We start from the raw sequence: 12,574 nt of genomic DNA on the forward strand, positions 1-12,574 counted from the left end.
CAGTGCTGGAGGCCATGCTCAAACCAGTTGAGCCACTGGCTGTGGGAGGGGAAGAGGGAAAGAAGGAGAAGGGAGAAGCAGATGGTTGCTTCTCCTGTGTGCCTGGACTGGGAATTGAACCCGGGATGTCTGTATGCCAGGCTGACGCTCTATCCACTGAACTGCTGGCCAGGGCCTAGTATTTCTTGCAAATTGTTTTACCTCTTAAAGTTGAAGAATTTAGTTACAGGAAAAATTCACATATCTAGACTATCTTGTTTTTTGTCACTGTCAGATATATGAGGTATGTTATTATAATTTGAAATTTTGCCATTGAGCTCTGAATTATTTTTCTAAAATTATTTTAGTTACAACTTTAGAGGACCCAATTTATTTTGAGTGTGGATTTCTAGTTTCTGTTGTATAGTGATTTTTGTAATAAACTTTACTGCACATAAAACTGAAAAGTAAAAATTGTAACTAAAATTGTAACTTTGTTTATATTTTGTTATGCATATGAAAATTATTAATTATATGCTTTGTAAATCTAATTTACTTAAACCTTAAGTTTAAATTGTTATCCTCTTTTTTTTCTTTTAGTTAATGGAATTTCTCAGTGACAGTAATGAAGCAGCAGCTGCTGATGTCTTGGAGTTTGTTCGTGAAGCCATTCAGCGCTTTTATAACCTAAGAATGCTTATTGTTGAGAAGATGCTTGAAGTCTTTCATGCTATTAAATCTGTCAAGTAGGTTTAAGATGTGTTTAAATGTAACATCAAGTAAGCATTTTAGCAGTATCTGTCTTTAAGGGCCAGTTGATATAAAATATAAGAGAGGAAGGATGACTCAAGACAGTCAAGACAAAATAAGAATTACTATAAATATTACTTTATTCCAACCCTTGGTTGATCTGTAATCTGTGGGAAGATTTTTTTATAGTTTTAGCTAGATTTCTTTATCCTGATTTTCTCTAAAACATTGTGAATCCTAAAGTGCTAAGAACATATTTTTTAAAGCTATCACTTTTTGGGACCTGGCTCAGTGGATAGAGTGTCAGGCTGGCATATAGACATCCTGGGTTTGATTTTTAGTGGGAGCACACAGGAGAAGCAACCATCTGTTTCTCTCCTCCTCCCTCTCCCCCTTCTCTCCATCTCCTTATCCCGTTTCTCTCACTCTCCCCCTTCTAACCTTCTACCCCTCTAGCAGCCAATGACTCAGTTGATTCCATAGTGGCCCAAGCACTGAGGATAGCTCCATTGGAGCACATTAGCTTCAGGTGCTAAAAACAGCTTAGTATTTGAGCACTGGCCCCAGATGGGGTTGCCAGGTGGATCCTGGTTGGGGTATATATGAGATTCTGCCTCATTCCCTCCTCTCACCTAAAAAATAAATACATTAATTAATTAATTAAATGAAGGTATCACTTTTTGGATATCATTATTTATATTCCCATTTATCATTTATTGAATTGAAGGATTACAAATGCAACTTAATTTTGACATCATATATTTTCCTTCGAATAGCCTTTACTAATAAGAAAGGACTTTATTATTCAAATTTTGTTTCATTTAAAGCATCTGATGGATAGACTATCATACACTTGCATTATATCTGCCTATGTAGAAGTTGTCTTTTTGAGTAAAAAATATATTGATATTTATGAAACTGAGATTTACTTCCTTTGTGAGAAAAAGATCATGTCAAAGCTTTACTTTTGGTAACCCTGATCGCTTAGATCTTCAGTTTATAGAATTTTCTGAAAAGTGAACAATGAAAATCTTAGGGAAAAGAGACGAAAGACTTTATTTAGTTTAACATTTTTAACTAAAAAATTGTTGCTTTCTCTTTACTTTTTCTTGTTGTTAATGTTATTGATCATTTTGCCCTTCCTCCTTGTTTATTGTTCTGGTTAGGATCCTGCCTATTTTCAGTGACTACAAATAAAAAGCAGTTTTTAGCCTGACCTGTGCTGGCACAGTCAAAAGAGTGTTGACCTGGGATGCTGAAGTCTCAGGTTTAAAACCCCAAGATTGCTGGCTTGAGTGTGGGCTCATCTGGTTGAGCACAGGGTCACCAGCTTGAGCATGGAATAATCAGCATGGTTCCATGGTCCCTGGCTTGAGCCCAGAGGGTCACTGCCTTTATACTGGCTTGGCTGGAGCCCTCCTGGTCAAGGCACATATGAGAAGCAGTCAATTAACAACTGAAGTGCTGCAACTACAAATTGATGCTTTTCATCTCTCTCGTTTCCTGTCTTTCTCTCTTTCTCCCTCTCTCTTGCTTAAAGAAAAAAAAGACCCTGGCCAGTTGGCTCAGTGGTAGAGTGTCAGCCAGGCATGTGGCTGTCCCAGGTTTGATTCCCAGTCAGGGCACACAGGAGACACTTCTCCACTCCTCCATTTCTCCCTTCTCTTACTCTCTCTCTCTTCCTTCCTTCCTTCTTTCCTTCCTTCCTTCCTCCCTTCCTCCCTTCCTCCCTTCCTCCCTTCCTCCCTTCCTTCTCCCTTTCTCTCTTTCTCTCTTTCTTTTCCCCTCTTGTAGCCTTGGCTTGATTTGTTTTAGTGCATCAGCCCTGGGCACTGAGGATGGCTCCATGGAGCCTCCTTCTCAGACACTAAAATTAGCTCAGTTGTTAGCATGGCCCTAGATGGGCAGAGCATCAGCCCCAGATGGGAGTTGCTGGGTGGATCCTGGTCAGGGTGCGTGTGGGAGTCTGTCTCTCTACCTTCCCTTCCCTCACTTGGAAAAAGAAGGAGGGGGAAGGTATTTTTTACATTGAAATAATAAATATTTGTACTAGTAAGTGATAAGATAAACTTTTATCTTAACTCTGTCCTAGATGGAAGATCACACCTCTCTGGGAAACAGTTTGGTATTTTAACTATTGGGTTACCAGTTTTAAAATTTCCTAATAATGATGGACAAGAGCATTTATTTTCCTTTTAATGCTTGTGATTTCTGGAAGAATTAAAGAAACTTAGTATCCTTGTTAATTTCGTAAAATGTCATGCATAATTCCTTAGAATTGTAGAATATTGTTTTGACTTGAGCTTAAATTTGCCAAAAAAAATTGCTACAAGATTTGTTGACAAATCAGTGTTTCAGTACTTGTACATGTATTCTTTTCTTAGGATTTATCGAGGAGCATTATGGATCCTGGGAGAATACTGTAGTACAAAGGAAGATATTCAGAGTGTGATGACTGAGGTCCGAAGGTCCCTGGGGGAGGTATGTTGACTTGAGTAGTAAATGCTACTTTATATGGTGATTTTTACTTTAGTACATCTGACTTTTGATTTTGCCTTTTTTTTTTTTACATCTGACTTTTATGTGGTGATTTGTTTTCATGGTTTTATCTGAGCTAAAGAACACTGAGAAATGTATTTTAATTACCCAGATATTTAAGCCTTAAGAGCTGTGGGAAATTTGGGGGTTTCCCTCCTCTGCGCTTATTATTTTGTATTTATTATTTATCCTTCTAGGCAAGATTTTATTTGACCAGGATGTTCTGTGTTTTAAAAAAGACTTGCAAAACTTTTCTTTATTCTATGTGTTCTAAAAGAAGAATGCAAATATTATAAGAACAAGATTGGCTGACCATGCGGTGGCTCAGTGGATAGAGTGTTGGACTGGGATGCGGAGAACCCAGGTTCGAGACCCCAACGTCGCCAGCTTGAGCGTGGGCTCATCTGGTTTGAGCAAAGCTCACCAGCTTGGACCCAAGGTCGCTGGCTCGAGCAAGGGTTACTCGGTCTGCTGAAGGCCCGCGGTCAAGGCACATATGAGAAAGCAATCAATGAACAACTAAGGTGTCGCAACGAAAAATTGATGATTGATGCTTCTCATCTCTCTCCATTCCTGCCTGTCTGTCCCTATCTATCCCTCTCTCTGACTCTTTCTCTCTGTCTCTGTAAAAAAAAAAAAAAAGAACAAGACTGACTTTGCAGTATTTATGTATGACAACTGGCAATATTTCCCTATTCAAACTACTGTATGAGAGAATAGAAAGAACAGTGCTTTTTAGGATACCTGAGTTCCAGTCTTGCTTCTGCCAATAATTAGCTCTGGGACCTTGGATATAAGTTCCTTAACCTGACTGGGCATTGGGTCTTTTTATTTATAAAATAAAGGAATTGTTAGATAATGATTTGACATGCTTAGAGTTCTCAAATTAGAGAGTAGACTGGTATTGAGGAATACGTGCATAGTAGCCTTTTTATTTTTTAAGTAGTTAATGAAGTTATTTTGTACAAATAAGTCAGATTTATTTCATTTTAGGAAGATGAGGGCTTTCTTGTTTAGGAAAGGGATGGAGAAGAAATATGAGTATCTGTTTTATCTTAGTCACTGTCCTAAGCATTTTCTTACTAAGTAACTTTTATGGAAAGATTTTTTTAAATTATTTTTTAATTTTTTAGTCAGAAGAGGGCTGGCAAAGAGACAGGCTCTATAGCATGTACCCAGACTGAGATCCACCCAGCAAGCCCACCAGGGGGCAATGCTCTGCCCATTTGGTGCCATGGCTATGTTGCTCAGCAACCAAGCCATTTTGTTTAGCACCTGAGGTAGAGACTATGGAGCCATCCTCAGCGCCCAAGGCCAGCTCACTTGAACCAATTGAGCCATGGCTGCAGGAGGGGAAAAGAGAGAGAAAGAAAGGGGAAAGGGATGGTGGAAAAGCAGATGATCATTTCCCCCATGTGCACTGACCAGGAATCTAACCTGGGACATCCACCCATGGGGCTGATGCTGAGCCAACCAGCCAAGGTATGTGTGGAAAGAATTGAGATTTGTATTTAACAGATTAAGAAACTGAAGCTCAACATAGTTTAATTAATTTGCCCAAAACCATACAAGTAAGCCCCCAAAGCCTGTGCTCTTCTCACTATGTTATCATGGGTAGGAAAGAAAATGTAAAGTTCCAAGTTCTAGGCTATAGCTGGTTGGCTCACTGGTAGAGCATCGGCACGGCGTGTGGATGTTCCATGTTTGATTCCTGGTCAGGGCACACAGGAGAAGCGAACATCTGCTTCTCCACCCCTCCCCCTTCTTTCTCTCTCTCTCTCTATCTCTCTCTTTTCGCCTCCCTTAGCCATGGCTCGATTGGCTGGAGAGAGTTGGCCTTGGGCACTGAGGTTGGTTCCATGGCCTCTGCCTCAGGTGCTAACAAAATGGCTCTGGTTACAACAGAGCAACAGCCTCATGGTCAGAACATCACCCCCAGTGGGCTTGCTGAGTGGATCTGGGTCAGCCCATGTGGGAGTCTGTCTCTGCCTCCCCTCCTCTCACTAAAATAAAAAAATATTAAAAATTCTGAGTTCCAAATATCTCCTTGGGGAAATGCCTTCTCTATAGAATTGATTGAATATTTAAATATGATTTTGGTACTATTGATATCATTACTAAATTGACATTTCCAATTGATTTTTAGATCCCAATTGTAGAGTCAGAAATAAAGAAAGAAGCTGGTGAATTAAAACCTGAAGAAGAAATAACTGTGGGGCCAGTTCAGAAATTGGTAACTGAGATGGGCACCTATGCAACTCAGAGTGCCCTTAGCAGTTCTAGACCTACCAAGAAAGAGGAGGAAAGGTAATTTGCAACTGTACTTGTGCTCAGCCAGCTATACTTTCTTTATTCTTGTATATAAAAGAGTCAAGTGATTCATTTCTCTTGCCACAATGAAAATATTTGCTATCTAAGATACTTGAAAGAAGGTGGTGACGGGCCCAACCCCGGGTGAAGGCCACAATGGGATGAAGGGCTTCCCTGCCCACATTTGCCTGGTAGCTGTAGTCAGGATGGTGTATCTGTGCCCTGTGGGCCAGTGGCAAGGTGTCCCAGAAGGTTGATGCTGGACATTGAGATCCTGTTGGGTGTGAGCCAAGCGGTGCTCAGAACGCTGAAGGCGAGGAACCGCTGCCCTGTGCATCTGGCTACAGCTCTGTGGGGCACAAAAAATCAAAATTGTTTTATCTGGAAACTAAGGACAATAGTAATGAAGCAGATGTCAAGCAATATTGTAAAGGGATCTGTGAACCTGAACTAGAAGAAAGAATGTTATCCCAAGGCCATGCACTGCATTTTTGTAGGGATGCAGACCCTGTTTTTGAAGAGCTTGATTCAGGACACCTGTGCCAACCTCTACATTATGGACATTGGTCTTCTTGGCACCTGAGGAAATGCAGAAGCTATGGTCATGGCTAGGAGTCACATTCAGTAGTTTGTAAAGTTCTTTGGGAGTAATGAGAACCTAGTCAAAAGAATCTGAGGTGAAAAGGGAATTTAAGTAATTTGTTGAAGCTCATGTAGACAATTATACAATGGACTTGTTGATCTTGTTCACTTCCTTGAAAAAAGAACTATTGACACTCAAAGTGAGAAGAATCTGTTTGAAACAGGAGATGATAATGTTATTGAAATCAGATTCTAAACAGAGTTTACAGAGTGCTGCTACAGGACTGAATATTTTTGGAGACAAAATAGTTAGTGGAAGAGACAAGAAATAAAGCTGGGGATCCTGTTTCCGAGCTTACAAAACAAAAAGAGACGGCCTGACCAGGCCGGTGGCGCAGTGGATAGAGCATCGGACTGGGATACAGAAGACCCAGGTTTGAGACCCCCGAGGTCGCCAGCTTGAGCACGGGCTCATCTGGTTTGAGCAAAGCTCACCAGCTTGGACCCAAGGTCACTGGCTTAAGCAAGGGATCACTCGGTCTGCTGTAGCCCCACGTTCAAGACACATATGAGAAAGCAATCAACAACTAAAGTGTCGCAACGAAAAACTAATGATTGATACTTCTCATTTCTCTCCGTTCCTGTCTGTCTGTCCCTCCCTATCTGTCCCTCTCTCTGACTCTGTCTCTGTAAAAAAATAAAACAAAAAGATACAATCTTTTCTACTTCAAAAGATGTACTTTTTGTTGCAATAAATGGTCTAATCCCAGATGAAGAGGCATTTTGCAAAGGCAGGGTTTGTCACAAAGGGAGATTTTCTGATTCTGAAGAAAGACCTACCAAGAAACAGTTTTCTTTGGAAAATGTTCAAGAGAGAGAGCTTTTTTACATGATGGTAAGACATTCGCTAGAAATACAATCTTTGACCTATCTGATTTGTCTACTGATCCTAAAATAAGTCCAGATGTCAAAGACACTACTGAGGAAATGGAACACAACATCCTCGTAAACATTTTTAAAACCATGGCTACTCCCAAGAAATTGCTGAAAAGGTCATTAGGGAGTATGGGTCATCTTCTGAATCATCATTGCTCTTAGAGGAAATTGAAAAAGAAAATAAGAGACTTCAAGAAGACAATTTTCACCTGGTACTAATATACAGTGTGTCCATAAAGTCATGGTGCACTTTTGACCAGTCACAGGAAAGCAACAAAAGATGATAGAAATGTGAAATCTGCACCAAATGAAAGGAAAACTCTCCCAGTTTCATACCTATTCAGTGCAGTTCGATGTGGGCTCATGCACAGATTTTTTTAGGGCTCCTTAGGTAGCTATCCCGTATAGCCTCTACAGACTCGTCACTGACTGATGGCCTACCAGAACGGGGTTTCTCCACCAAACTGCCAGTTTCCTTCAACTGCTTATCCCACCGAGTAATGTTATTCCTATGTGGTGGCGCTTCATTATAAACGCGCTGATATTCACGTTGCACTCTGGTCACGGATTCAAATTTAGCGAGCCACAGAACACACTGAACTTTCCTCTATACCGTCCACATGTCGACTGGCATGGCTGTGGGCTGCTCCACTGTATACACGGTGTTATATCATCATCTGCACATGTGCACATGCCACATCATCCTACAGAAACTAGGAGGGTTTTCCTTTTATTTGGTGCAGATTTCACATTTCTGTTGTCTTTTGTTGCTTTCCTGTGACCGGTCAAAAGTGCACCATGACTTTACGGACACACTGTATATCCAAGACCAACAGAACCAAACATAAAGGTGTTTGTAGCACCATAAACAAGTTGACAATGTTCTACTCCAAAGAAAAACTCAAGCATGGCAAAAAGTCCTCAGTTACCATTCAAAGTAGAATGAAAACCATGTATCTCAAATTGCAATATTAATGTTTTCAGAACAGTATTAATAGAACAGAAACAAGAAACCTGGAGTTGAGATCAGAACTACGCTATTCTCATGGACTTTGAAACTGATAGCCACCTAGCCGGGCGGTGGTGCAGTGGATGGAGCGTCGGGCTGGGATGCGGAGGACCCAGGTTCCAGACCCCGAGGTTGCCAGCTTGAGCACGGGCTCTGGTTTGAGAAAAGGCTTGCTAGCTTGGACCCAGGGTCGCTGGCTCGAGCCCGGGGTTACTCGGTCTGTTGGGGGCCCGCGGTTGGGGCACGTGTGAGAGGGCAATCAACGAACAGCTAGAGTGTCGCAACGATAGGCTGGTGATTGATGCTTCTTATCTCTCTTCCGTTCCTGTCTGTCCCCCTCTCTGACTCTCTGTCTCTGTAAAAAAAAAAAAAAAAGAAAGAAACTGATAGCCTTTCACCTTCTATTGCCCCTTCTAAGTCCCAAAGAAGTCAGTTTTCATTCTTTTTTTTTTTTTGTATTTTTCTGAAGCTGGAAACAGGGAGAGACAGACAGACTCCCGCATGCGCTCGACCGGGATCCACCTGGCACGCCCACCAGGGGCGATGCTCTGCCCCTCTGGGGCGTCACTCTGCCGCGACCAGAGCCACTCCAGCGCCTGGGGTAGAGGCCAAGGAGCCATCCCCAGCGCCCGGGCCATCTCCGCTCCAATGGAGCTTGGCTGCGGGAGGGGAAGAGAGAGACAGAGAGGAAGGAGGGGGTGGGGGTGGAGAAGCAAATGGGCGCTGCTTCTCCTATGTGCCCTGGCCGGGAATCGAACCCGGGTCCCCCGCATGCCAGGCCAACGCCCTACCGCTGAGCCAACCGGCCAGGGCCCAAAGAAGTCAGTTTTGTTTTAAGAGAAGCTTAATGTCACCAGCTCAGAATTCCAGTTTTTCCTGAGGAAGGTTTGCAGCAGCAAAGGGAACCCTGGGTTCCAAATAATTGCATGTCTGTCTCTGGAAACCATTCAAGATGTAGTAGCTCTCCTCAGTCTAAGCCCAGTCATGACCCCCTCTCCATTCTCCACCAGTGCTGCTGCCCCTGATATAACCTTCTGTTGTTGATATGTGGTTGGCAGGACCTTCTGATCACATTGATTCCTCAATTACAGAGGTTCAAAGATTTCAAGATACACTGAATGTACCCTACAAACTGGAATTAAAATTCAAACCAGGGAGAGCTGATTAAAGCACATTGTGAAAGACAGGAGCAATAAGTTCTTTTCCTGTCATGGAGTCACAACTGCGGTTGAATATTTCTGGAAGATTGTAACAGAAGCATCACTGTATTTGTCCCACAGTGGAGAGCAATACACGATCCTAATATCACAGAGCAGCGCTTCCCTTTTTTTAATCTTTTTTTTTATTGAATTAATTGGGGTAACATTGGTTAATAAAATTATACAGCTTTAGGTACACAGTTCTACAATACATCATCTGTATATTGCATTGTGTGTTCACCACACCAAGTCCAGTCTCCTTCCATCACCATCTATTCCCTTTAACCATCCACCACCTCCCCCACCTCTTTCACTCCTGCAACCCCCACACTGTTGTCTGTCTGTTTTTATTCTTTGCTTAATCCCCTTGCCTTTTTCACCCAGCTTCCCCACCCCCATCCTCTGCCAGGTGTTCCTCTAGAACAGCACTTCTTAACCCAAATCTGGGAGCTCACAGTAGTATCTTTACTGCTGAGAGGGTCTTTGGAGAAAGAATTGGTTCTCATGACAAGTTTCTGTTCTACTTAGCAGACAAAACTGGTGGCATGATTTCAACAAATGATAATTTAAGAGAATTTGTAACTGAGTCTCTTTCAGAGAGAAATTATTACAAAAAGGTTGCTCCAGTATACCTTTGTGGGGCATGTACGGTGTGTCCGTAAAGTCTTGGTGCACTTTTGACCGGTCACAGGAGAGCAACAAAAGACAATAGAAATGTGAAATCTGCACCAAATAAAAGGAAAACCCCAGTTTCTGTAGGATGATGTGGCAGTATATGCGCATGCGCAGATGATGACGTAACACAGTGTATACAGCGGAGCAGCCCACAGCCATGCCAGTTGAGATGTGGACGGTACAGAGGAAAGTTCAGTGTGTTCTGTGGCTCGCTAAATTCAAATCCATGACCTAAGTGCAATGTGAATATTGGCTCATTTATAAGGAAGCACCACCACATAGGAATAACATTACTCGGTGGGATAAGCAGTTGAAGGAAACCGGCAGTTTGGTGGAGAAACCCCGTCTGGTAGGCCATCCGTGACGAACGAGTCTGTAGAGGCTATACGGGATAGCTACCTAAGGAGCCCTAAAAAATCTGTGCATGAGCCCACATCGAACTGCACTGAAGAGGCATGAAACTGGGAGAGTTTTCCTTTTATTTGGTGCAGATTTCACATTTCTATCGTTTTTTGTTGCTTTCCTGTGACCGGTCAAAAGTGCACCATGACTTTACAGACACACTGTATAAATTATGCTGCTATTACAGATTTAACATTTTCTGTAAAAGGAAAGTCTACATTTTCTGCCTGCTTAGAACTGTTTAATAATTACCCGAGTGTGTTGACATTTTCCTGTTTTTTTCAAACTATTTTCCCTAAAACTGAAAATATTGACAAATGGGTGTTATTAGCTTTTCTCAATTAAAAAACAAAAACAACTACTTTCTTAGTAAAAGCAAGAACTCTTAAAGCATTAAAAAAAAAGATAGCTAAATTTCTTCTCTCAGAAATTGTGTTGATTTTAATCCTCTGTTCCTTGTGTTTTCATTGAAATAACTGTTCTGTTTAAGCTAAAATTATTTTACTCATATAGAAAATGCTAAGTTGAGGTAACTTTGATGTTATTGGAGTTTTGTTGTCTTTTAAGAAAAATTTTAGAAGATTTTTGCACTTGTAACTGATGTAATAAAATTTTGATGATTTCCTCATTTTACTTTCCAATTTTATAGTAAAGATAATTAAAACAATGCCTAAAATTTTAATGATTGCTTATTGCATGCTGGGCATTGTGCTATGTAGTTTACTTCATTTAATCTTCACAGCAACCCATTTAAGGATATTATTGTCCCACTCTGTATAAAGAGGAATTTGAGGCTTGAAGAAGTCTGTAACTTAACCCAAAGGGACACAATAAATAAATACTGTAAATAAGCTGGGATTTCAGTGTAGCTCATTGGCTCCAGTACTTACACCCTTCACCATTTTCTCTTTATTTTCAGTTGGTTCTTGTATCATTTGAGGATAGGTTTTAAATCTATCTATTTTTTTTTCCCTTTTTTATTCTGAGAGCTAAAGAAGGACCTAGTTGAGATCCTTTTCACTGAAGGGTGGCATAAGAGTGTTAAATAGCCTTACTTGAATCATTTATGCAAAGGCTGCATGCTGCTTAAGAGGTTGGTGGGTTTTAGTTCTGGCCTGGTAGCTCAGTTGGTCAGAATGTTGTCTCAATACGCCAAGGTTGTAGGTTCAATCCTCAGAGTACGTACAAGAATCAGCCAGTGAATACATGAATAAGTGGAACAAATTGATGTTTCTCTCTCTTTCTCTTTCTCCTTTCCTCTCTATCTAAAATCAATCAAAAATTTTTAAAAATACTTAAAAGAAAAAGAAGTTGGTGGGTTTCATTTTCTTCAAATTGCTTTGTAGACCTCCCCTGAGAGGATTCCTTCTGGACGGAGATTTCTTTGTTGCTGCCTCTCTTGCCACAACTCTGACCAAGATTGCCTTGCGCTATGTAGCGTTGGTGCCAGAGAAGAAAAAGCAAAATGTAAGTTCATTTATTCTGCATTTGCCCAACAAGTGAATGTTGTATGCCTACTATATGCATTGAACTATGAGGGCCTGAAAGTGAATGCTAAAGTTTCTGTCATGAAAGAGCTGATGGTTTAATGAGGGAAATGGACACAGTAATATAATGATCAATATAATGGACAAAGTAATTCTATAATAGTACCTTTTGATTAGTCCAGTAAAAGAGATATAAGGTTTTATGAAGTCATTTCTGTTTGCTAGGATTAGTCAAGGCTCATTGAGAGATAAGCATCTCTCCAGCATCTTCCTCCAGTCAGTCATTGCCTATTTTATCCCAGAAATGTTTCTTAAATGTATTCTCTTTTCTACAATTCATAACCTTCATCATATCCTCTGACCATTCTATGTGCTCATTTAAGATAATATACTCCCATTCCTTCCATCCCCTACTCTATCTTTTGTGCTTTTGTTTTACATTTTATTTCTACATGTCCTATTATCTACCCTATGATGCATTTTTGTTATTATTATTACTACTTTTCTTTTCCAAGTGAGAGGAAGGGAGATAGGGAGACAAGACTCCTGCATGTGCCCCAACTGGGATCCACCCGGCAACCCTCGTCTGGGGCCGATGCTCTGCCCACATGGGGCCATGCTGGCAACAGAATTATTTTTAGTGCCTGAGGCAGAGGTTCCACAAGCTATCCTCAGTGCCTAAGGCCAACACACTCGAATCAATTGAG

The 12,574-nt window shown here is 41.1% G+C and overlaps 1 protein-coding gene and 2 pseudogenes across 1 annotated transcript in view; all 3 read left to right on the top strand.

Annotated features, from left to right (window-relative positions):
• COPB1 (COPI coat complex subunit beta 1) overlaps positions 1–12,574 on the top strand; it is a 51,836-nt gene that overhangs the window by 20,024 nt on the left and 19,238 nt on the right. Inside the window, exons 11-14 of the mRNA XM_066365502.1 lie at positions 580–725; positions 3,114–3,210; positions 5,414–5,574; positions 11,727–11,847. Of these exons, the coding sequence (XP_066221599.1) occupies positions 580–725; positions 3,114–3,210; positions 5,414–5,574; positions 11,727–11,847 (525 nt within the window). The remainder of the gene's footprint in view (positions 1–579; positions 726–3,113; positions 3,211–5,413; positions 5,575–11,726; positions 11,848–12,574) is intronic.
• On the top strand, positions 5,784–7,379 carry LOC136389667 (NEDD4-binding protein 1 pseudogene; annotated as a pseudogene).
• On the top strand, positions 9,150–9,984 carry LOC136389669 (NEDD4-binding protein 1-like; annotated as a pseudogene).

The sequence above is a fragment of the Saccopteryx leptura genome, chromosome 1 (genome assembly GCF_036850995.1).
Source record: "Saccopteryx leptura isolate mSacLep1 chromosome 1, mSacLep1_pri_phased_curated, whole genome shotgun sequence".
NCBI classification, from domain to species: Eukaryota; Metazoa; Chordata; class Mammalia; order Chiroptera; family Emballonuridae; genus Saccopteryx; species Saccopteryx leptura.